Source organism: Cydia splendana, chromosome 4, assembly GCF_910591565.1.
Source record: "Cydia splendana chromosome 4, ilCydSple1.2, whole genome shotgun sequence".
NCBI lineage: Eukaryota > Metazoa > Arthropoda > Insecta > Lepidoptera > Tortricidae > Cydia > Cydia splendana.
Genome location: NC_085963.1, coordinates 20,818,915 through 20,845,795, shown reverse-complemented (window position 1 = coordinate 20,845,795; position 26,881 = coordinate 20,818,915). Strand labels below are relative to the sequence as shown.

The following is a 26,881-nucleotide window of genomic DNA, read 5'->3' as shown; positions in this document are numbered from 1 at the left end:
TAAATCATTTTCATTTTTAACAAGCAGAAACGTCTGCGAACGATGCTATTAAGCTTAGAATAAATTTAAAAGTGGAAAAATTACTGTCTTGGGTGAGACTTGAACTCACGACCCCTGGATCCAGGGGTCGCGTGAGTTCAAGTCTCACCATTCATCAAATCATTGTCTAGTTATGTACCTACATATAGTTAGTCTAAAGTTAATGTTGCTATATTGCAAAAAACATTCTATTAGCTTTAAAAAAACTTTTGTCACATTAATTGTTTTATTTTGTACAGTCGACGTCAAAGTTATGTTTACACTTTTGCACCCTACTCCTTTGTAATAAGGCGAAAAATGTAAACATATCTTTAAGGTCGACTGTACTATTAAGCTGTATGTGGTAATTGTTGTAGAAAGTTGTTGAGAGGTTGCTACTGAATCAAACAACAAAAAAATTTAATAACCATTTATTTCAATAAAATCATGCTTACTAATAAAACTACACATCACTTGAAATTTGTAAAAACAATAACTTGATACATGGAAATGTACTATTCTACTTTGGTGAAAATGAAAACCTTACTCACTTCCATACAAAATAAACCAAGAGTATAAACTAATTCTTAAAATGAAATAAAAATGGCTACGTATGTCCCTATGACCAAAGTACCTGATAGTAGGGGAACTTAAATTGATAGCAGAGTAGTATAGCAGAGTAGTAGGTACTGTAAAAGTTATGTAGCCCAATATTCATTAATGCCACCTGTGTAATTGTCAAGTGACGCAAGCGGCGCCATCGTCGTCATACACAAAGCTTATGATGATATATCCCATTTGACCGCCACAGTCGGCATTCACAATTAAAATTAAACCAACGTACATTCCAATAAGATCTACTTTTGCGTGAAATACAAAACGGTAGTGACAGTAAAAAGGTCTATAGCTAACTGAGGCTTGTAGCGTTTATACATAACGCCGTAAGTAACTTAAACCCCTTAGACTTAATTTCTTACCAACACCAAAGACATGTGTAACTTCGTATAAGACGAATAAAGTCTAAGGAAAAAACGTGCCTCGGAATTCAAGTAAAAGTCATTCTCGAATAGATGCCGCACACACCTTTAGCCTATCCTCGGCTAGATGGCGTGACGACACCGTTTCATATTTAACAATTTTAACACATAGATATCAGTGAATGAACATGGATCAAAATGATATAAAAATAATAAAATCATTTATCCATGTATATACATTTTTTGATAACTTTATACGTTTTCATTTTGAGTTTTAGTCGTGTGTCGATAGATGGCAGTAAATTTACAGTGACTACAAAATTTACAAACAGGACCCCTCTATACTATCTATTCTTTTTGCCAACACTAAGGAAGCGGCTCTGTTAAAACTGAGGAACAAAAACACAGCCAGATTTGCAATTAAACTACCTAAGTTTTGTACAATTAATTTGTGATATTTGGATGGAACTAACACTACCTAATCGAATTAAAACTGTCGTGAGGCATACCTACTAACATTAAGCTGATGTGACGGTTTAAAATCACGTGTTTAGTCACTCGCTCGACATGTTTCGGAAAGCCTAGGTCTCCTTTTTCAAGCACTAACAGTGCGAGTAACGTTACGATGGTAGTTGGTGCTTGAAAAAATACAGGAGACCTAGGCTCTCCGAAACATCGCGCGAGTGACTAAAAGTAAAAACACGTGAGTTTTAACCGTCACATTAGCTTAATAACACTACATAAACGTAAATGTCAAGTCTTGAAAATATAGGATATTTTCGACGGTGATAAGAGGTAATGAATGAATACTTATTTTATAAATTACGCTATAATAATATTTAAGATTTTAAATGCATATTTCATTGCCAGTAAATTCGGGGACCATCAGGATTCTAAAACACGAAACCATTTCAAAACAATCCATATTAGCATAGAGGAATAAGTAAGCATACAGTGCTCACTCCATACATCAGCTTTGTTACCAAAACGCCTATTATTATTGTAGTCGACATGTAGCGTCAAGTAGCGGAATTATCAGTACTGCTACTCGATACTAGATGTCACGTGTGTCGCGACTGCCGAAAAGTGTATTGCTCAACAATTTACAACTAATATTACCAGGAGTTGAAAATAGTATTCCGGTTAATCAGGTTATAATATTAGCTGAAAGTTGTTGAGCATTAGACTTTCCGTTCGTCGCGACATCTATTGTCTATCGATCGCCACACCTTTTTTCTACAGTTGTACACCAGACGCAGCCCTACGAGTACGCCGTTGACGTTGAGCGTCCAGTCAGTTCGTACATTTAAAGTAGAGTAAACTCCCGTCCGCGGCGAAGCATGTACATAGTAGTGAGTCTCGTAGGTGAGGAACGTGACCATGTTGCCGGGACCACTCGGACGAGGTTCGGCTGAAGCCCCTTGTAGAAACCACGCCAGCCTTCGAGTCTAGAGGATTTATAGAGAAACATGAGTGGTGATCGATCGCCACGCTCACAAGTTGGACGCCTACGACCTGCGAGTACGCCGTTGACGTTGAGCGTCCAGTCAGTTCGTACATTTATGAAGGTAGAGTGAGCTCCCGTCCGCGGCGCAGCATGTAGTGCGACACGTTCTCGTAGGTAAGGAACGTGGCCATGGTGGCCGGCACTACTCGGGCGATGTTCGGCTGAAGCCCCTTGTAGAATCCGCGCCAGCCTTCATGCCTTAGAGGATTTATAGAGAAACATGAGTGGTGATCGATCACCACACTCACAAGATTGGACGCCTACGACTTGCGAGTACGCCGTTGACGTTGAGCGTCCAGTCAGTTCGTACATTTAGGAAGGTAGAGTAAGCTCCCGTCCGCGACGCAGCATGTAGTGCGACACGTTCTCGTAGGTGAGGAACGTGATCATGGTGGCCGGCACCACTCGGACGAGGTTCGGCTGAAGCCCCTTGTAGAATCCGCGCCAGCCTTCGAGTCTAGAGGATTTATAGAGAAACAGTGGTGATCGATCGCCACGCCCACAAGTTGGACGCCTACGACCTACGAGTCCACCGTTGACGTTGAGCGTCCAGTCGGTTCGTACATTTAGGAAGGCAGTGTGAGCTCCCGTCCGCGACGCAGCATGTAGTGCGACACGTTCTCGTAGATGAGGAACGTGATCATGGTGGCCGGGAACACTCGGACGAGGTTCGGCTGAAGCCCCTTGTAGAATCCGCGCCAGCCTTCATGCCTTAGAGGATTTATAGAGAAACACGAGTGGTGATCGATCGCCACACTCACAAGTTGGACGCCTACGACCTACGAGCACGCCGTTGACGTTGAGCGTCCAGTCAGTTCGTATATTTAGGAAGGTAGAGTAAGCTCCCGTCCGCGGCGCAGCATGTAGTGCGACACGTTCTCGTAGGTGAGGAACGTGATCATGGTGGCCGGCACCACTCGGACGAGGTTCGGCTGAAGCCCCTTGTAGAATCCGCGCCAGCCTTCGTGCCTGGGGAGATAATTACATGGGAAAAATCAGTGTGGTAATAAGACGAATAGGTACTTATTTTGCTTTAACACATTCAGCGCCAAGAACCCGACTGTCGGGTACACTGTTCGTAGCGACTACGCGCTCCATACGGCAAAGACGTGGCTACGCGCTACGAGCGTAACCCGTAGCACTTAGTGGCAATGAATATGTTAAATGCTATAAAACTGCTATATGTGCCATTCTCAAGGTAAAAGTAACTTAGTATAGTAGCATAAAACGCTTTAGACGTATCTAGGTGTTGTGTCGCATCGTTGATAATGTCTGCCTTTCTAAGGTCCCTTTGTCCAAAAACGTCACATAATCTAAAACAACTTGATACAGCTTTTCTCTTCGTTACAGAATACGACGAGTTGATTTGTATACTTACCGTTTTATTATGAACACAACGTAAAAAATGTCAATACATGTGGCAGAAATTGCAGAATTTTATTATTATTTAGTGAGGATCCTGATGTAAATTGTTAAGTATAATTTTGACTTGGGCACTTTTGCACCGTAATTTAAAGATATCGAGAAATAACTTCTATTAACAAAATGATTTTTAAATAAACGCACATTAGGTAAAACAATTGAAAACCTGCTCCATTTGTTTTTTTTTAAGCCGGTTAAAATACTTAAAATATAACATGTTATATAGTATTCCCATTTTATTATGTTTTTTCACGAAATAATTTTGTTGTGTACCTTTCGACCACATAAACATGTATCGTAATTTAAACTAATTTTAAAAATTGGATTAGGAAAATAAAAAAGAAGCATCAATTTGCTATCTTTTATTGATTACACAAATTGAAGTTAAATTGAAAGAATGGACTTTTGCAGGAATTATATAAAAATATATACGTCTTAGAACTCTTAGATATACGTGGCCAGCCACCTATATTTAACACGCTAATAATAACAAAACCGTTCAGTACAATAAATCATATAATAATGCGTCAGATTTTGCTATATTATCACATAATAATTTATTTGGTGTATCGATTTACACATATTAATGGAGTTTTCGGATATGTATAGGCACTGAATACATAAAATAAGATAAAATACTCGCTTATGTTCGATTATTTTTTTATATATAGGATCACTTTTGGTCCAATTGTCTTGTCAAACATTTGAGAATAGAAATTTTGCAAAAGAAAATTGATAGTGGAAGCCCTTTAGATAAACTTTGTTTTTATATTCTTTAGCGTCTGAAAATACTATTATTAGAGTTAATTATTATTTACTTGCTATTATTCTCATAATATTGAAGCATAGAATGGGACAATCTATTGCTAACTAGGATACACTAGTGTGGATAACATACTCTATGTACTTATAAAAATAACTTATTTATCAAGATATTAAAATCCATCAAAATCCATCTAATAAATCTGCATTGTAAGCTGGTTTTACACCAGTTTGCTTCGGTCAGTGTTATGCTAAACCCAAGCCCAACTTTTTTGTCTAACCACTTTAGGCAGGTATCCGACCAGCGGCGAGAAAGCGACTAGCGATAGTAGCGATCGACAGATACCTCTTTTCACTTGCTGTCGGTACGACAACTGCTTATTATATTTCTTATTAAAATTTATTAATTAGTGACTGTAATGTATGAGACGCGTTGGTCATATTGGTTCGATTCTGCGGTATTTATATCAAAATAAAATCCTTAAATATATACATAAACTGTGCCTGACATGTTTCTTAACTATAAAATATAATACGTGTGAATCGATTTAAGTAGTAATATAGCTGGAGTGTACAGTCAGCAGCAGAAGTTGCTAAGCGGGCCAGATGTTCAAAATGATCTTGACGAGAATTTATTGTTAAGATAATAAGAGCGTGTCAAGGTAATTTTGAACACCTCGCCCGCTTAGCAACTAATGCTGCTGACTATTTCCGGACTATGGCCTACAAAGATCTAGAAGAGATTTTAATTGTACTAAATTGTTTAATGTCAAAATATAAATAAGGGGTCACCAAAATTCGGGTTAATTGTAATCTTAATTTATGTCTTGATACTAATAAATTAATATTGGTAGGTGATTACAATAAATAAGCCTCTAAGATAGAATAGCTTCAAACTTGCGTACTTCTAGTAATATTGATTATTAATTTAAAAAGTCTATAATATGTGTTATTATATTTCCTAGAGGCAAGTTGAAACATCTATCTTATAAAGATAAAGAACCTAACGTCGTCTCACCACACATGTAACGTTTCGATTCTAACAAAAACACGTCTTTTAAGTTTACTTATACGATTAAGTCAAACATTGAGATTGGAAATAGTTCTAAACATTCAATCTAAAATACCTATTATCACAAATTCTCAAATTATAACTAAATTGTGCTAGTGTGGCTTATACTACTGAAGTATTGCCAAGCTTGTGATAAATATGGATGCGTCACATCTGATGGGAAAATACGACTATTTAATACATTATAAAACACAACATATGTCGTGAGACAGGTTTTACAATAACATCTAAACAAGGACAAAAACTTTATGTTTAAAAACTATACATTTTTCCATAGCTGACACACAATAACACAACATATCGAAGTTTACACGCAACGCGATTTGAATCGATGCCAGCGTTCCAATAATCGGTTGCCAAATCATGTCATAAACTATAAATACATCTCTATTCCATTCAACCAATTACAGTGATCATTAAAACAGTTAACTGACAAAGAAAATGCATTGATTATAAAAAATAATAATACAATGTCTATAGTGTTGTGAACAACGCTCATTTCGAGGCTTAAAGACTCAAACCCTTAAGACGCTCGAGGCTTAACGCCTCAAAGGCGGCAAAGACGAATTCTTACATCCATACGCGTAAAATAAATTAATACAATTCTCAAATATAGTTGAGTCTTCAAGACTTACGAGTCTTGAGGACTCGAGTCTTTAAGCCTGAAAATAAGCGTTATTCACAACACTGAATGTCTGTCTTAAACTTGCACGATTTTCTTTCAAATTATTACATAGCAAAATGACTAATCGGCAGTATCACTGTAGCAAAGTGCTAAGTATCATTTTCTGTTTATATTCGCTATATAATAATAGAAAGAGTAATACTTGTTAATTTTTCAAAAAGTTTCCACAAAATTAGCCATGTCAGCAGGGGGATCGTTATGGTTAAATTTGCAATTTATCTCATAATTGCAAAACAATTTCATTACTTTCCGTAACTGTCATTACTTGAAGAACTCAAAACTAGCTATTAAGTTGACTGTACCTTGTTCCAAGCCTTCAAATTGAGATGGCGACATTCGTTTCATACTGGCAACACCACAGTTCCGATGACGTCAGGCGCAATACCGGCTTTTATAACGGGTTTTTTCCATGCTTTTTCGAATCCAGCTGGCAGGCTGCGCGCCAATGCTCAGGACATTGGCGATTTGTTTCTGGCAGAGGAAACACCTATAAGTTTAGAAAATTTTCGAAGTAATTTTCTAAATAATTTCAGTTAATAATGTTCAACATGATCCGGGTGCAACGGCTTTAACTGAGCATGAGCGGATGACCAGGTTAGAGGATGTAGTGTCCAAATTGGCCCACGAGGTAAGGTCTTTACGTGACAATTTCTCTACTCGCCCGCGGGAATACTCCAGTGATTCGGACGTGCTATCAATTGTCTCGCCTGAAGATCTGGAGACTCCAGAGGCTCCTCCGGTGCCTGTCCCGGGGCCTGCAAAGGATATTAGTTTCAAACTTGAGACTACCCTCAAGTCAGCGGGCGCGATAACCTCGAAGGAGCATGCTGATATTTTGGACAAGTTGCAGCATTTCAATTCAAACGACTGGTCGCAGGTACGGTACATAGATGCTCAGAATACGTACGTGTCATCGCCTGGCTTTACTGACTTGGAGAGCAATGACATGATAAAGTCTTTTGATCGTAACCGTGCCCTCGCCGTTACGGAAAAGACTCTAGCTGCGGTGTCTCATGCTCTCATCATACAAAATGAGAAATTGAAAGCTGGCTTTGAGACCTTCGTGGCTTGGATAAGTTCGCAGGGTGATTGCACGGTGGAGGCGGTAGCAGACAAAATCAACGAGGTGTTCTCGGAGGGTGACTATTCTCGCATTCACTTGGACCTCTTGCAGATGGTCTGTGGCCGTCGCGCAGACATTATCCAGCAACGGAGAGATGGAGTACTGCACTTCGTCAAGGACCGCTACATGAAGGAATCTCTTCGAAAGATCCCTCCAACACAGGAGCACCTCTTCGATGACAAGCGGTTTTCTGACTGTATAGCGAAGAATGGCGGGATTGACAAGGTATTTTTCTGTCCACGCACTCCTGCGCAAGGAGTTGCTAGCAAACGAGCTCCTGCGCAAGGAGTCTCACGGCCGGAGCAGAGCAAGAAGGCTGCGGACTATTCTGGTTTCCGCGTGTATCCTGGGCCCTCTGCTGCTCCCGCTCAGGCTCCTCAGGACAGAAAGCGAAAGGCTGGGCCATTTCGATCCAATCAACGAAGCGACAAATATTACAGGAACAGGCAAGGTAAGCGATCTCGCAGGCGCTACGACTGACTATCTCAACTTCCAAGCGGGTCAACTGGAGCTTTATGTAAACCAATGGAAAGCCATGGGGGCTCCAGACTACATAGTCAAAATTCTGTCTGGGTACCGGATACCCTTTGTCAAAAAACCGCCTCTAGTTCACCCCTCCCGACTTTCATCAAAATTATTCACGAAGGAAAGTCCGGAAATGATCGTTCAAATGAAAGGCATGATAGAACAGGGTGTGCTAGAGCCGGCTTCGTTGACCCCAAGTTTTGTATCGAACATGTTTCTGGTTCCAAAGAAAGGGGGGAGCGTACGCCCAGTCTTCAACCTAAGACAGCTAAACCAGTACATATATGTGGCCAAATTTCACCTCATCAATATGTACAAGGTCCCAGATTTTCTTCAACCACGAGATTGGCTCGTAAAGCTCGATCTCCACAACGCATACTTTCATATTCCAGTCAAGGCCTCACACCGGAGATTCCTGAGGGTAATGTTTCAGCACAGGCTTTGGCAGGTGACCTCCTTGCCGTTCGGTCTCGCATCATCTCCGAGGACATTTGCTCTAGTCACCAACTGGATTGCGGAAGTGCTGAGATCTCGCGGTATCAGGGTCATCGTATATTTGGACGACTTTCTTCTTGCATGCCAGAGCCGATCATTGCTTCAGATTCAAGTAAGACTCACCCTACAGATTCTCGAGGGTCTAGGCTGGACTATAAATTACGGAAAGTCCGTCTTAATGCCCCAGAAGTCCATGGAGTTCCTGGGTATTCGGTGGGACCCTTGGAGCAACTTGAAGTCACTCCCAGAAGCAAAGATTCAAAATGTTGTGCAAAAGTGCCGACAGATGGTAAATCACAGGTGCGCTTCATTAAAACAGGTCCAATCTTTGCTGGGTCTAGTGAACTTCGCCAGCTTCGTTGTTCCGAGGGGTCGACTCAACAGCAGGCTGTTGATGACGTTTTGCAACCAGCTGCTGCACATGTCCCCAAGAACGAAGGTAAAGCTTCCAGTAACCCTATACAGCGAGCTGGATTGGTGGATCAACAACGTAACTGCCACATCTCCTCTTCACCCTCCAGCGCCCCAGTTCTTTTTGACTACGGACGCTTCAGGCCAGGGCTGGGGCGCTCTGCTTAACAACAAGCAGTTAGCTGGCCAATGGTCGCAGTGGGAGGCTCGTCAACATTCAAATCTCCTAGAGTTGATGGCAGTACAGAAGGTAATAACATCACAGAGCCACTCACTGACGCAATCGTCTCTAATGATTATGTCGGACAATCGAACGGTTGTGTCATATCTGCGCAACGAAGGCGGTACGAGGTCACAGCAGATGATGGAGATGACTTATCGGGTACTGGATGCGCTGGACCGCTATCACGTTCACATGACAATCCAGTTCATTCCCGGCAGATACAACACGGAAGCAGACAGACTCTCAAGGTTTCGCGGTCTCAAGATTTGGCCAGATTTCTTACAGACTTACACTTAATAGAAAAGTTATCGCATAGTACAATTTGCCTACACAAATCTGTTGTCTCAACTTTTTGTCCCGTACGTTCAGGCCCACCGCTGAGCTCGCATATAGTTGTTCGCCAGGCTTTGAAAGCTATAGCTTTGAGTAGACCAATGTCTCGTAAGGAGAGTATATGGGATGTGAGAGATTTGTGTACTTATTTGGAGAATAACGAACCTGTACAAACCAGTTTATTTGAGGTGTCTAAGAGATGTGCGATTTTGTTATTGCTTTGTTCAGGGCGACGCGTACACGACCTGACGTTATTGAGTATAAATGATTCCAGTTGTAAGATTGATTCTGACTGTATTATATTTTGGCCCGAATTCGGTTCCAAGACGGACAGTTCATCGCGCAGGCAATCTGGTTGGAAATTGTTAACGTGTGATTACAATAAAAATATAGATCCCGTTTATTGGATAAAATTATTAATTTCCTTGTCTCAGAACCGAAGAGGGAATATAAATAACCTATTTATTTCTATATGTGGTCCTGTAAAGCCAGCTTCACGAACCATCATTGGTGGATGGGTAAAGGCAGTCCTCAAAGACGCTAATATAAACAGTAGTGCGGGCAGTGTCCGTTCCGCAGTTGCTTCGTCGGGCTGGCTTGATAATCATAATATTAATGATATCTTAGAAAGAGGCAATTGGCAAAGTGCGACTACATTTCATAAGTTTTATAGAAAAACAGTTAGTACTCTTAATTCACATTCTAATCCTTTAGATAGATGTTTTGATACGATATAATACACGTATTCTAATCAATATTAATAAATATAAGGTCATACCAATCAGGTGTTAGTTGATTTTTATAGTAATGCAATACAGGTTTTCTTATAAATCTATCTAGTCTTTTATTCACATTGGCGATCTTTTTAATATTAACAATCCTTTCTCATCCAGCAGTCGATAACAAACACTTCTCAATTTGAAGGCTTGGAACAAGGTACAGTCAACTTAATAGACAAATTTTACCTAAAAATAAAATTTATATTAAGTTACTTACCTTGTTCCAAGCCTGATTTCATTGCTGCCTGCTGGCATTTTGTAAAATTTTAGATTTTATTTTCTCTACACGAATAATTTCATTCACATACGCATTTTATCATAATTATAATACTTATATTTCAGCAAGAGTAAGTATTATTTATTAAAGTTTTTATTTCAGCATTAGGGTTTAGTTTTAAGCTTGTCTTTTCAGCTATGTCAATGAAATACCTGCTACCTCTGTAAACAAAACAAGTACCTTCAGCAACTCTGAATACTGTGTTTGTTTACATAACAAAATTTCGCCACCTGTCTACCCACAGTGGCTATTTTGCCACCTGTCTATCTACAGTGGCTACCTACCGTCCACCGTCATACTATTGGACGGTAGGTCAAGATAATCAAATTGAGAGTCCAATGACCTGAGCATTGGCGCGCAGCCTGCCAGCTGGATTCGAAAAAGCATGGAAAAAACCCGTTATAAAAGCCGGTATTGCGCCTGACGTCATCGGAACTGTGGTGTTGCCAGTATGAAACGAATGTCGCCATCTCAATTTGAAGGCTTGGAACAAGGTAAGTAACTTAATATAAATTTTATTTTTAGGTAAAATTTGTCTATTATGATAATTAATTAGTAAAATTTTGTAGAAACTTGAAAATAATTTCTCATTTAATTTTGCTTATAAGCTATGTATAAGCTTACCTTTGCACTCCAAACTGTACGATCCATTGATCGAAGGAAAATGCCACAACTTTTAAATTTCATAAAACCAGACACGAAATTGAATTAATTTCAAATTATATGCCACACTACACATCTGTACATCTATTGACAAACAAGTGAACAGTTATGTTTAGAATTATGACTTCTTTATAAAAAAAATCGGAATAGACTAGCTTTCAAAGTTATGATATGGGAGAACTGATACAAATAATCCTAAATAGATGACCAACATGACATAAATGATTGACTGTCTTCACAGATTTCGGCACACAATGTCGTTAAGTTTCTTGAGAGCGATATTATAATATTACGTAACTGATATTGGTACTGTATAATGCGGCAAAAATGATAATAATCATTAATCTAAGTGTTTACTTAAAATATTATCCGTCTTTATTATTCAATGTTAACTCCAATATTCTTAACTGGCCATCCGAGAACTCTAAGTGTCTGTAATCACACTAGCGTCTTCCGAGCGTGGCTATGGTCTAGCCAACTCTATGGCTGTTGCTCGACGCAACGTTGGCGCCACTGCGCAGCGACGCCATTTTCCATAGCGCTGACAAGACGCCGCCGCTCAAAAGACGCTAGGATGGGTCTCTCTAAGGCTCGGTTGCACCAAACCGTCTGTCACCGTTAAAGTGTTCGCTTAATTGATTTGTATGGGAAATTTCATACATCACTGCTGTTTGACGTTAATCAGTCTGTTAAATGTGGTTGGTGCAACTGGGCTTAAGGCTTACGAACTGTCAGTTAAAAGCGTGGACGAATGTATGTTCTTCTCGTGAACTATAACCTGCAGATGAACCATCAGGCCACCAGATCTCTATCCCGCGTCGGTACACTGTGAAAGACTTAACGAAACAATTAGATCCTATCTTAAGTACAGTCGCGTTCCCATCAGACGCACATCTAATCGTTGTTGGTGAACTTTTCCCAAATGAGCATAACTAGGCATATGTTAGGCGTTACATGTAGCAGGTACGGCGTGAGGCCCTTATAGAAGCCGCGGAGGCGTTCGTACCTCCAGGTCTCGGTGACGCAGTGCCAGGCGCCGCGGTAGGCGGCGCGCTGGTCCTGCAGCCGCGCGCGCACCACCTGGTACGGGTACGTGGCGCCCGCCGCGAGCAGCTTCGACACCGCCGCGAACGTCAGGTACTCCACTGACGTCTGGAATTATAACGTTGACGAGTTAATAATAGTACAAGTTACTCACGTTGTCTATTAAGAAAACTTTATATTTTAAACCTTTATAGCGCACTTAGACATTACTAGGGCGGTTTGCTGAGTAACTTGGTTCGACCTGAAAACAAATGTGTTGAGGAATGTTATGTACTTTATGAAACCAAGCTTTATGAAAAATGTGAAGAACTCACTCTTCATCTAATTGGCGTACTATTATTCTTCGGCCAGCTAAAACCATATCTTGAATTTCTATCGAACCAAGTTACTTCTCAAACCACCCTCGTATATCGGCAAAAATGACCACCCTATACTATAACTCTACAACTTTTTGTATTTTTTTCTTATGCTGTATTTTTAGGGCTTTAAGGAGGCGATGAGGCTTGAATCGTGTATTTTTTTCATCTTGACCGTTAAATTTCTTACATGCATTACCACGAAAAACGTCCAAAGGTATAAGTCTCGGATCAGAACGTCTCTTACCAGTTTAATGTCAATGGGCAGGTTCCTGTACTGATTGTAACGGTTCTTCATCTCCTCGTAGGTCATGAACTGCAGAGCGCCGTGCGACACGCCGAACATGCCAGGTACGAAGCCCTGTAATCAACAAACGAACAATGTTACATACATACGTATGGAAGTAAGACGAAAGTGTTGGTATAGTTCGTAGGTTTCTAATAGAGCCCGACAGCTAATCCTATTGTCTATTGTTAAGTAAAACCGCTCGTGCCACGTGCCACAACCACCTGCATAAAAAGTACAGTATTTTGGTTACTGAGTGCCGGCGAGTCGATCGCTACATAATCAGTGTCATGGTCTAATAAAACATGGTCTTCCATTCCCAGAGTGACACGCGATTACGTCACAATAACATTGCCACTTTATTTCAACATAACATGTTACATGGGTACATTATACCTATGGTTAATAAGTTATAATATTTCTTTATAATTTTATAATTTTCATTTATATGTATTTTAGCTTAAATTTTACAATAACACGTCATTTTTAATTACTCGTTAGCAATATCTTCCGATTCACGAAAGAAATTTCAGACTTTCGGGTAATTCTGTTTATACTACTGGCAACACAGGATAGCGCTGTGCACATTTGACAATTCGGATCTAGATAACTTCATGCCCTGACCGTCATCCTTGTCGAACGCGTGTTAATTGTTATTTCCTTCTCGCTCAGTGTCAGCAGTCGCAGTGTTTTCCAAACTTTTCACGTCGTAAGCTTGGTAATTAATGTGTAACTGTGAATTAGTTTTTTAAACGTTTGTCTTGTATAGATAAATAAAGTTTAATTTAATACATTAGATTTGTTTTATTTTACTATGTTTCTACATGAATAACTTAAAATTAATGCCGTTAAAATAATTTTCACCGTTGCTTAAAATTCTCCCACATTTCAAAGTTTGAGAACCTGTAAACAGCATGATGACGTAGGCGCGTGTCAGTTAGGTCATACGCGAATCTCGGAATGGAGTACCAGGCGGAGTATATTATTATACCATGATCAGTGTCATCGAGATGCGTAACAAAGGCGCGTTATCGGAGAGCGCACCTACACTGGTTTTTTGAGCGTTGGACTAGCCCGCGCTCAGGTGCCAAATAGAATAATTGAGACCCTTTTTTGCAGGTAAGTAGCACGTGCGGTTTTACTTAACAATAGACAATAGGATTAGCCGTCGGGCTCTATTAGAAACCTACGAACTATACCTACCTAAATACTTTTGTGGATTTTTGAACAAGTACCTACCCTCGGTTTGGTGGATTTTTCGATCACATGATAGAAATAAAGGACGACCAGGATAATTTCAGATAGTATTTAGGTATCAATAAATAATCAATGTGTGCACAAAAGTGAGGCGGTTGAAACTTGAAACGCTATAATATACGTACGGCCTTTAGGGCCTTTGGTGCAGTGAAATTCAACGTAAAAGCGTCAATCGGTATTTGCCCTGTTTATCAAAATCTTGTAACTTGTAATAGTTGTAATACAAGTGGAAGTCCCTTTCTAACAAAAGCTGTCAAAAAGGGACTTCCATCACTTGTATTAAAAGTTACAAGCTTTTGATAAACAGGGCACTGGTCTCTTTTCCCACAGAAAAGCATGTGAAAACAATATATGAAATATTTAATTGCCAAAATATGTGGTGAATTGGGCGTACTCGCGTCTCGCAGCAATTGGCACAAAATCTGCATTTATCTTGGAGATCAATATTTTCATAAATGGCAAATTCCGTACTGGAGCCAGTTCACATTTGTTTGACTTACGCGTATAATATATTTAAACCAAAACTGTAATTTCCGAAAAGAATATATTTTAGCGACCATTATTTTACGCACAGGGAAGTGTTAATAAATATAAGACTGTTCAGAATATAAGTGCGACGCCCTTATAGCGACTGAGTAAGGACGTCGCACATTATTCTTAGGATGGATATTTTTGGATTTGACTGGCAACGTTTAACTTGTTTAGGGCTAATTTAGACGATGCGAGAACTCGCATGCGAGTTTCATTACATTGCGGGTTTTGAGCGATCGGTTGAATTGGACGTAACCAACAGTCCGCAATGTAACTAAAATCGCATGAGAGTTCGCGCGCCGTCTAAATCAGCCCTAATTGGCCCCATAATGTTCATTTGTGACCGTAATAAGGGAACAACGTTGGCAAGGATATGAAACTTTTTACAGCGTCGAATTTATACATTTTGGTAAATGCACACTATCAAGAAAAGTAAATTAGATTTTCTATAATATTGAACATTCAACAAGTATACATATGTATTCTCGACTAAGATCGCAATACAACCAATTGGTAAAAATAGCACATACATATCTACGTAATAGTAAAAGTTGGCGTGATCTTTCTAGATTACACTATTTACGATACACGAGCACGAGACTACGTGACGTCACATATTCACGTGACATAATAATTAGGTGATGAGAAAGCACGTGCCGTCATTCACAATAAAAACAACTTGAAATCTCAAATCTCAAACAAAATGCACCCTACTCAATACTTACCCATGTGAATGACGGCACGTGCTTTCTCATCACCTAATTATTATGTCACGTGACAATTAATTATATACCATATATATACATTATATGGTATATAATTAATTTTCGCCAAAATGTCCTTTACGCCAATTAAACCCAAAGGTATCGATATGACAATAGATATACACTCTAAAGCTTTCACCACATAGCGACATATAGAGATGTAAAACACGAAAGAAGACCTTAACTCTTTGAAATAAAGTTCTAGAATAGTCAGTTAACCGTGATGACTGATGAGTTGATGACGATGATCCATAGGTATGGTGTTTTAGTGAGTATCCTTCAGTAATGGTGTTATGGTATACACGTGGATAATATATGAATCATATCGTGGATAAAGTCCGCAAGCTTTGGATGTCATCCAAAATACATCAATGAGCCGAGAAGTGAAAGTTAAACGCATTTGTCAACTCATATCGTATTAAAGCATGCTGCTACTTAGTACTTGAAACATTTTGGCATATCATTGGGAACGAAAGTGTTTGTGTTATTTTTATTATCACAAGATCAAAGTCCAGTTTGTTCATAGTGTTATAATGAAATTTATATTCATTTAAATTCTTAATTTTCGAAACATCTGCATAAATCGATGGCTAACGATTGAATAATCATTATTATCATTAATATTTAAGCTACGCAGACTAATGAAGGTCTAACAAATTAGGTATAAGTAAGTCACTTCGCTTACCACCTCTGGGAGAAAGGTAAGATATTTTTTTTTTTCGTTGGCATTTTTTATTTATTTACTTAAATGCCTTTAGTAGGTACTATATGGAATTTTGAATGTAAAAAACAAACCTATATAAAAACCTGTTTAAAATGTCGTAAAATTAACTCCTTGCTTGTCCTCTGGGCTTTATTAAAATATTTAAAATTCTCCGATTTGCGAAAGCAGCTATTTTTTAACGGAAAGTTTGGCTCGAAATTGCAATCGAGAATTCTAGCCATTCTAGGTTATCTAGTTAGAAATACCACGCGCTAGGTACACAATGGATAGGAAATAGAACGCATAGTTCGGCTGAGGGTCACAAGAGCAGAGAAAACCGGTGACAACTGGAATTATATCGCGACTTCATACAATAGGTACGTGAATTTATACTTCAATGCATAGCGCCATCTTGCCCGTTAAGATATCGATCTGGAACGCTAATTATTAAACGGCTAGAATGATAAAAAATATAAAGTGCAAAGAGATAAACCATATTTCAGAGAATCTGTAACTAGTGTACCTACTTACGAACGAAACTTGATTTTTAATGCCGAACACGAAAATACAGCTTTGGCGCGGCCGAAAGTTGAAGCAGTTTTTTACGAAACCGAAATTTTGATCGGACAATCCTCAGAACTCAGGGACCGATTAAAAGGAAGTCAATGTATTAATCACGGAATATGTTGTCATATCATGCCCACTGTGAGCCCATCCTATGTACACAATTATTCCAATTTTCTGATCGAGGCAACACGCGTTGTTAACAGCTCAAAACAAGCTTTCTCTAGTTTATAATCAAACTAACTCTAAAGTTTGTATACCGGCTGTGACTGACGTAAATTGAATGAATTTAAGTCCTAGAGAAACAAAATAACTCCGATCCAATAACATGAAAATTTCGTCGCACTCGATATGACATAATGCTCTGTATCTGTAGTACATTTCCGCCCTACAAATACCTACGCGCGAGGAAACTCCTATTCATATGGACTATTTTTAGTACTAGTGAACGACAAAGGTGATGCGTAAGAGACGTAAAAAAATAAACATAAAAACCGACGGTCTGATGAACAATCGAAAAGATTATTTATATTTTCCTTTCACAAAACAGTTCCACATTTTGTAATTATACATTTATGTACATATTATGAAAAGAGATGTGACAGTATTTTTGCTTATGATGAGTGATGTTACTGATGTTGGTTGATTTCTTTGTATTATAAACCGAAAACATGCCTTTGTAGTTATATTTTGCCCGACGAGAGAGTAACGTTTTTGACGCTCAATACCTATTTACTTACCTATGTTCGTATGTTAATTTCTCTTTCCAAAGGGCATGCCAGATCTTAATCGATATGATAACATGCAATGTTACAGAGGGAGTTTTGAAAAAGTTATTTTCTTTTTTTTGGATGAAACTTTGTATAAACTCTCACAACGTTAATATGGCTTGAATTATCTCAATAAAACCATTTGATACTTAACTTTTACCCCGTAATAACTAATTAGGAAGATCTATTAATATGCGACACAATAAATTGGCTTACAATCGAAACCATCATGGAATGATTGTTGAACTTTGATCGCATTTGAACCAAAAACCAATCAACGCGATGTAACATGTTCTCATTAAACCTAATGTAATGATACATTGCTATTAGATAACAGCCATGTATACCTACTCAAAATCTGTACCGCGTTATCAAGCACCAAGCACGTGGTTTTGCCTCCGATTAACAGTGATATGACGTCACGGCTTTCATTCAGCCAGCGTTGTAAAAACAACATTACGGAATGAATTGAAAAGAATTTATTTGACACAACAATCTTAAGATTAACAGATACGAGTATTAAATACCTATAGGACATGGTTTTGTAACTTGTTGTCTCAAAGATGATACCACTCAGCATATGTCGGAGCACATAGTGCTACGACGCTGATTTTCAGTGGTTCCTTAAACTTAAAACTTAATCCTTAAATTTAGAAATAAAATACGTTAAAACATTAAGAACAATAAAAAAACACAATGCGGAGCAGGTAGTCTTAAAAATTATATCCAGCATAAAACAAAATTAGATTTTTTCTAAAAACATGTGAACAAGAGACGAATGGAAAGTTTAATTACCTACGCAACATAAACTAACTTTTTTAAATAAACACAGGTGACTAGGAGTAACCTGTGTTTAGGAATAACCAATGCCTAATTCAAAGTCTAAAATCGACTTCATGTAGGACAACTCAAGTTTGTCGCTTTTGGCCGTATTCGTAATCACAATTTTAGAATAGGTTCTGCAAAGTTCTATAAATAAATATATAGAATCTAGTTTTTTTTGGATTGTGAGGTGTATCCAGGTGCGATAACGTACCTTAGTTCAACTTTCAGAGATATCGACTTACACTGTTATTGATCGGCCTTTATCAAGGATCAAGAAAACTGATCTGGCCATTTCCTCATTTTGCTTGATTGCAATGATTGCGTATCGATAAATGTTTTGTATTTTCGCAACTTGCATCCAACTAGAAAACGGTCCTTGGTAATTAATATATCCTTCCTTATTCTAAACCAGTGGTGGGCAAAGTACGGCCCGCGGGCCATCTGCGGCCCGCGAATGGATTTTATCCGGCCCGCCGCCGGTCCTATGAAATAATTAGTATATGGGCTATATGGCATTGGCTCACGATTATCACAAATAAAAAAAAATTGGCTACAATTCTGGCCCTCCACTTAAATATCCTAAACATTCTGGCCCCCCATGAAGAAAGTTTGCCCACCACTGTTCTAAACGGACCTCGATATATTTATAGCTCGCCCTACAAACGTCGTACAAATGACGAAAAATTTAAAAAGTGATGAGTGTTTTTGTAACGTGATGGCTAAAACGCAATCCATCACACGCAATTCCATATTCATAGACAAAATCCAATCGTTCATAACAATCGATTGATCGATCTGGTGCGATAACGTAATCCAACCTTCGGTATCGATCGGACCTTCCTCGTTAATCTTGTTATGCTCAGTGTTTGTTTGTCCATTTAGCGACCCGCTGGGCACACACAGTAAAAACCTACATGGTTATATTTTCAGGTAATACGGTTGGGGTATATAAGTTTGGATATTATCCCTGATAATAAGACTGGAATATTTAGGGTCCAGGGTAGCCAGGTGTCCAGCTTCTAAACAGAAATGTGCGGCTTTTTATATACGGTCCAATCGGGCTAAAATATTTAAATGTCTGTTGTACGGTCTATCTAGTATGTCCATAAAAACAGAGTCCGACTTTTTATATTAACTTATTGAAGTTTTGTCTATTTGCCTCTATCACCCGAATCACACTAGAATACACAATAGGTACAGAAGGTTCACCTCGGTTCGTCTATTACCTACGACATTGACGAAAATATGACCGCAAGGTGGCGCAAGCGCGAGCAGGCGTCCGTTCACTCCGTTCCATGGCGGTGCGCGGCAAGTACTACTGCTAGACACCAAAATTGGTGTGGGCCGCATGTACTTGTAGCGATGCGACGAAATCGCGGAGTGAGCCACGCCTGCTCGAATTGCAAGAGCCATAGAGATCAATTTGGCACGCTGCATTGCTCTCATTTTTGGCCATTAAGAACTACTTACCTTCTGCAATTTTTCATCTTAAACTGTGGTGTTTGAAAAACTGTCTAAATATTTATGAGACAAAAGGGCCTTGTTTGTGGCGATGACTCGCGTTTTGCTGTTCGCGTTAATAATTGATTGGCGTTAACGACGTCCTTATTAGCTCCACGTTATGAAACGTGCGGAATTCCGTGAATAGTGGTCCCGGTTGCACGTGCCGGCTTCTGCAAACACGGATCAATAACGGAACGGAAAGGTCACACGGTGCGGGCTCCATATTGATCTAACATGTCTAGAAAGTCTACAGACGGAAATTCTCGTTTCCATGTGTTGTCGTTGTATAAGTATGCAACTATGCATGTATGTACCTATATTGCAAATGGCTTCTCTTCACCCAGCAGTGGAAAAGAAAAATTAACAGAGAAAAAAATACTTTGCGAAAAGTTAAATTATTAATTATAAATAAAATAACTCATAAAATGAAGCGGCTTAATCTTTGCATTGTTTTATCTCTTTGCAGAAACTAAATTCATTCAATTTTTTTTTTGCTTGTCAAAGGGAGTTATTTAAATTTGTTGCTGCGCTCGTAAATGCCGACATGTGCTGCTGTACTATTTCTTGTAAACTTTATGTAGAAATCGTTTCGGCATTTTATAAAGAATAACCCATTTCACTCGATAAAAATTTTATCGAGTGAAAGACAAAATACAAAATTTATTGATTAAATCGCAGAAATGTGTGGGCCCAAAAGAAAAATTGCACAAATTGCACATTCTATTATAAAATACCCAGATCGTTGGCTCTAGAATGAATGTTTTGGCTATTCTACAATTTTAATTAGAATAAAATTGTGTAGATAAGGTTTCAATAAACAAATCAGGTCGGCTAATCAAAACAAGTCCAAAGTATAAATGTAACATATTTATATTATCATTATACACCTTATAAAACAAAGTCCCCCCAGTAACACATATTATATGAACCACTGTATATTTATTTTACATATTAATAATATGTAAAATGTTTTCTTTGTCATACAAAAACGTAATTTCACGTAAAGATAGATTCGGTTCGCAACCCCGATAACCTAATTGAGTTGTAATAATAAAAAGGTTTTCTGATTACTATTATCACAAAGCTCACAAGATTACACCGGACTATACTGGCTGTTATGAAAAACGGGTTATTTTATTATAAATATTTGATTACCTATCGATGTATCTCGGAGAGATATGAAACGATTAATTTAGAGCTACTGATGGAATAATGAAATATGACAGTACATATGGTGCTACTTTACTGCACTAGTGCGATAATTGGCACATTAAGCGACTATGTCGAAAATTTAAACTGTAAAACGTTGTACGATACACGTGCGAATAGGTAATCAGCAACTCGTGTCGATTTAAAACACTCCCTTCGGTCGTTGCGAATTCCCTATTTTTCGCACTAAAGTAGCACCATATATTATGTACTGTAAAATACTATTTACAGAATTTTGAAACTGTTATAGTTAGTGAGTCGAGTGCATACAATCACAATGGACAATCACTAAGCGTAAGTCTCGTGTGATATTCGCACCACTACCTATTGTTTCATTTAAGTACCACATAAGTACATAGCGCACCAATTCTGAACATAATGGAAAGGACATATATAGGCCGTTAAGACTGTCTTGAAAAACTATTTATAGTAAAATCTGACCAAAACACCGAGGTGACGGCATTAGAACGGAAATACAATTTTTTTTAATGAGCTGACAAGAATGACAAGTGTCAGGCCCTCGTCAAGCTTAATCGGTTTTCAGCAGTCCTAATGCATTACAGTGAATAAAAAAACATTATTTAGGCAATATGCAAACAGTTGTGTGACCAAGAACGAGTAGCTAATCTACCTATTTCACAGAAGAAATAATAGTACTACCGTACAGAAAGGACACTTCTTACAAACCCGAAGTTTGACAGCGGTTCAGGGTCGAATCATGCTATCCCTTTCTTATATATGGATATCCCTTTCGGCTATTTAGGGTTGTCAAAATTCAAGTGATTATCTTAACTGTGGTCGTGCACGCAAAAGGAAGTCAAGTGGTGCCAACCCTAATAATTGCTCGGAGCAATGCTGAGCCGAACGGAGCCGCGTTCGACCGAAGTCAGGAGTGTCTCCCCACTGCCTATTTTCTATAGCAAGAAACGAAAGCTCATATCATAATCGTTCCGAAAAATTAGACCTAGATGTAGATCCCATGTAAATAAAATTATCTGGGTCCAAGTAAAGTGCCCTTTTACGATTGGCAGTTTGTAACCACAATACTGTTTTCAAGCCCTACCGCGGTAGCATGGTCGCTATTTTATTGTCTGTCGTGTCATGCGTCACTTAAAGATATAAATATAAAGATAAAGAGGCGACCATCTTAGCCCTACTGTTTACGGACGCGTATATTGAATTAGCCCAAGTAGACCAACGCGTATACTACGTAATGAATGTTTATCCGCGCACCTCTCATACTCGTAATCTTGCGAGAGATTTCGCAACACGACTTATCTATTAGAATGTAAATATTATTGCCATGCGACGGGTTTATCCACAAAACATGCGGATGATATTTACAGGCGGGCCTAGAAAAACATGCCGAGCGAAAATGAAATCATACCTAATGCAAACTTTGCTGTACGTAATCGAAAAGTACGGGAACATGTACCTGTACTTGTGATCCAAAAGACTCGAGCCTTTTAGCTCTTATTTTTGGGCTCGCCTCACCTCTTGACGCCTAAAAGGCTAACAGCCTATTTCTATTTAATTAGTAAAATAGGCTTTTAGCCTTTTAGGCATCAAGAGATGAGGCGAGCCCTAAAAAAAGAGCTAAAACGCTCGAGTCTTTTGGATCACTATGTACCTAAGTAGGACTCCATAAAAAAACAACAAAAATTCTGATGGTATGAGATTGGGACTCTCAGTTCGACTCGCACTTGGCGGGTTTAAGCTATTTATGGATGTGACGTAAGCTTTAGCGGCTATCGGAGACGGCGTGGGACAGAACGATAGGTAATTCTGAATAGTTGGGTGCCAAGGAAAATCAATGCCATGAGAAATGTGCCATTTGGTTGTCTAGTTTCTCTAAAAGGTCAATAAGTAAATTTTATTAAAGAAAAGACTCAAAAGACTAATGGCAAGACTCATAAATTACTGAACTACACTCGTCATAAAGGCCGCGCCTGCTGTTATGCCGTAGACACTTATTCAATGCTAGACTGACTCAGTCTTAATGCTTTGATCATCTATGCCAAAGGTAATTTTTTCATAACAGCGAGAATAATAAAAATGAATAATTTTACGGTTTACACCGTAACCGTAAAATTATTCAATGTTAGTACCTTATGTCTCACAACAGTTTAAATTCGATCGATTCGATTCGATGTTTTTACTCAGTAGATGAATTTATAAATCGAATAGACTAACGTAATATTCCAAATGCCTGTGATATTATTAATTTTTATATTTTATAATTTAATGATACCTAATAATCTAAATTTAGTTTAATGTAATTTAATTTCTAAATGAATGACGACATATTTATATTTATAATTGTAATCTTTATTGGAATGTAAAGTGTGCCAAACAGAAAATGTTAAATGACGTGTAACGCTTGTTATCAATAAACGATTGATTGATTGATTGATTGATAATAAAAATGGACTCACCCGATATAATCCCCTAACCCCCTCAGTCCTATAAATCTTGCACAGTCCATCCACCATCCCCTTGTATCTCTTATTGTCAGCGACATGTTCTTCACTGTACTGCAGGCAGAGTCTCGTCTTCACCACCCAGATGGGGTTGGTCATGACGAGGGACAGGACTCCGGCCTCGGCGGCGGCCAGCATATGCATGCCGGGCCCGAGCGGATTGCGCGCGTTGCCGCCTTGGATCCATGTTTTTATGGCGTTGTAGCTGGAAACAAATATCAATATAGACATACTGTCTAAAACAGAGATCACAATGCATGGCTAAGGGCTGCAGAGAATGGCCCATTCGCATTGCAATTCTAGGCAAAAGTAAAAGTAAAGAACATTTGGTAAAACAGATGTCCACAATGATGGTATTGAAAGTACAGTAGCAAGACTACATTCAGACAATGGAGACATAAGTCACGGCCAGATATAGGGCTCTAGTACCTATTCTTAATTTTTGGGAACAACACCTTTAGTTTTTCTATGTTAGTGTGACTCCAACCAAGTTGGAGATATCAGACCAAATTATATACCAAGAAAGGCCACTTAAAACTTTAAATACAAGCATATGCTTAGATATAGGTACATAGAGTTCGGAATTCCGAAAACTAGTAAATACACTTCACAAGTGTACACAACGGACAACAGTTTGCGGAAAACAAACCATGAGCATGTTTTATTTGCACACCTACTTTAAACTGACCGTAGTTCTGTAGAAAGCGACCAACTTTTTATTTTTGTCAAAGTGACTTACACCCTAACTCAGTAGCTTTGGTCGCTTTCTGCATTGATAAAAAAATTGTGTTGGTCGTTTTCTGCATAACTACGGTCAACTGTTCTTATCACTATCAAATTTTACCATTATGTATTTGAATTTCATGAAATTATTGAGTATAGCATGTCCTAATGAAAAGGAAAACATTTAAGAGGGGTTTCACTTTTTGACCACATATTTGATATTAATTTGATCAAATAAATCAATCCTGGCCGCTGTTTTTATTCTGACTTGATTAATTGCTGTTTACCTAATCAGCTGTACCTATCAGCCACTGTATCCTTATTTATTACTTAGCTAGACAACGGATTTCAATGAAGAATATTAAAAAAGTGTTGAAGTTGACAAATCTCCATAAGAAGTTGCATTGTAGGTGGTAGGTACAAAGTATTATAATTTTTGATATTGATTTCATTACAGGATGGATGGATGTGACATTGCCACTGTGTTGTGTAACGAAACTCCTCATTCCAATATAGTTTTTTTTTCTACTAGGCGATCTGTGTGTCCCACTGCTGTGCAAACTCTCTCTCTAACTCTCCTTGATTTAGGTATAGGTATTTAAGAAAAATATGTGGAATGATTTGTGATGTATCCTTTTAGTGAAAAGTGGACTTACAATAAGAAATAGAATCCCCATGCGGAACCGGAGCCCCACACGTTGGGCGTGACCCCTCTGTACAGGCCCTTAACTCCCTCTTTCTTCACTATGGTCACGAATGCGCTGCTGAGCCCGTCGTACCTCGGCACTGTGGCGGTCCGGCCGTCATTCACTAGAATTAAACACTTGGTTTATAATTTTATCCAGACTAAACCTAAAAGACCTAATTTAGAAAGTAAACTTATGGATTTCCCAGTGGGTGAATGACCTGACCATAAACATAAATTCTAGCTAAATGCCTGACTGACACTGGCAGATTGAAAGAATACTTAGGTAAAAATTTTTTTTTAACTTGGGCTGATAAAAATACAAAAAAAAAAAGATGTATGAGTATGAGGATTCCATACTTTTTAGTATTTTTTGTTATAGCGGCAACAGAAATACATTCATCTGTGAGATACAGCCTGGTGACGGACAGACAGACAGTGGAGCAGGAGTAATAGGGCCCCATACCCAAAGGGTAAAGTTATTTTACTTCAATGTTATCCATCAGCTTTGTCAATATTCAGCTCCATCTTTTAAGTGGTGATAAAATAATGCAGTCATGGGATAAAAATAGAATTCATAGGAAATACTATGAATCATTTATTTATATGTTTTTATTAGACATTAACCACCACTACAATATGTAAAGTGTTTTTAAATCAATCAACCTTAATTATTAATTTTAATATCCATGAATGAACTAGTATTTAAGTATAAATTGTATAATTATAATTACCATTGTATCAATCAAAGTAGCATAAGTTTTAAATGAATAAATATTATCTTATCTTATCTTATTATAAACAATATGTGCTTTACTATATAGACTACAGTATGATATGCAGAGTATAATTATTTGCAAAAAAAAGGAAGGGAAGGAAAGGAAGAAATATCCTAAAACTTGTGAGACTGAAAACAGTTACTGTTTATACAGTTTCTTTGTACAGTTCCTGTAGGTGTATATTTTAGTCCAGTCCTGGACTAGTAAAGGAAAGTATGTATATTATGTTTTGTATTAAAATAAACCTGTTTAAGCAACTACTTATGTAACACTTAGTAAAATCTACATTTATTAAGAACAAGGAAAAGAAATGAAATTCACACATTCTAGAAAGTTCTACCAAATATTCATAAATGACTGCAGATGTGATTTTGTACGTACTTAATTGCACAAAAAAGAATCAGAGCTGCCAAGAACGCAGGAAGTTGCTTCTTTGTGTAAACAATGCATTTAGTGCACTTTCACTGCATCTGAAGTTCAAGGCCACCAATATTACCACATGACCAGTTTGCTTTCCACTTTGCAACATTGAAGATTGGCATGTCTATAACTCTACACGTGTATAATGGTATTTTTATCTGAAAAAGGCACATGGCAACTACATTAATTTTCAAGTCACAGTCAGGAACTTACCAGCAAATCTAATTTTAATGAGGTCCAAAGGGTGTAGAATCAGCGTAGACGTAACGCCACCCGATATACCAGCTACCAGGTGCTCGTATTTAATGTGGCTTAACAAAGCCACTTTCGAAGACGATGGATTTGTGTTCTTCATCGTACTCATGATTATAATAGATCACAGATAAATACTTTGCATTTTGTTTTCACAAATCAACAAGCCTACCGGAACACACTTTCCCAGAAATCTTTAACAAATGTATATTTAAATGAATTTTCACTAAGCATATTTCTTTCGTAATATTCGACAAAATTGCATGTACGAATCACTTTCCTCCATCGCCCATCACATCACGAATGCACAGATTAAAAATCATATAACTAGTGCAGTGCAAAATCGCGAGATTCGCGAGCAACTAGGACACACTACTTCGTATGTAAAGCTACAACTAGCAGCGGCATCTGCAGGCGGAATTGCTAAACTAACGACACACACTCAGCCGTATTCGAAC

General features: G+C 38.3%; 1 protein-coding gene across 2 annotated transcripts; it reads right to left on the bottom strand.

Annotated features, from left to right (window-relative positions):
- Positions 1 to 450: 450 nt before the first annotated feature.
- Positions 451 to 26,736, bottom strand: LOC134790195 (solute carrier family 25 member 32). 2 transcript variants are annotated; one of them, XM_063761025.1, is made up of 6 exons: positions 26,385 to 26,736; positions 24,944 to 25,097; positions 23,520 to 23,769; positions 12,920 to 13,033; positions 12,279 to 12,424; positions 451 to 2,959 (listed from the first exon to the last, which is right to left on the bottom strand). In XM_063761025.1, the coding sequence occupies exons 1-6, from the start codon at positions 26,533 to 26,535 to the stop codon at positions 2,815 to 2,817; spliced, it is 960 nt and encodes a 319-aa protein (XP_063617095.1). In that variant the 5' UTR covers positions 26,536 to 26,736; the 3' UTR covers positions 451 to 2,814. The 2 variants fall into 2 exon arrangements, with proteins under 2 accessions (XP_063617095.1, XP_063617094.1); XM_063761024.1 differs by lacking the exon at positions 451 to 2,959 and adding an exon at positions 3,285 to 3,471.
- Between the last annotated feature and the right edge of the window lie 145 nt (positions 26,737 to 26,881).

Excerpts from the sequence above, each read along its gene's own strand:
- LOC134790195 (XM_063761025.1), bottom strand. The coding sequence starts at position 26,535 with ATGAGTACGATGAAGAACACAAATCCATCGTCTTCGAAAGTGGCTTTG. Across the intron at positions 25,098-26,384 it reads CATTAAAATTAGATTTGCTG|TGAATGACGGCCGGACCGCC; the intron begins GTAAGTTCCTGA and ends GTTTAATTCTAG. Across the intron at positions 2,960-12,278 it reads TGCGTCACCGAGACCTGGAG|ACTCGAAGGCTGGCGCGGAT; the intron begins GTACGAACGCCT and ends TAAATCCTCTAG.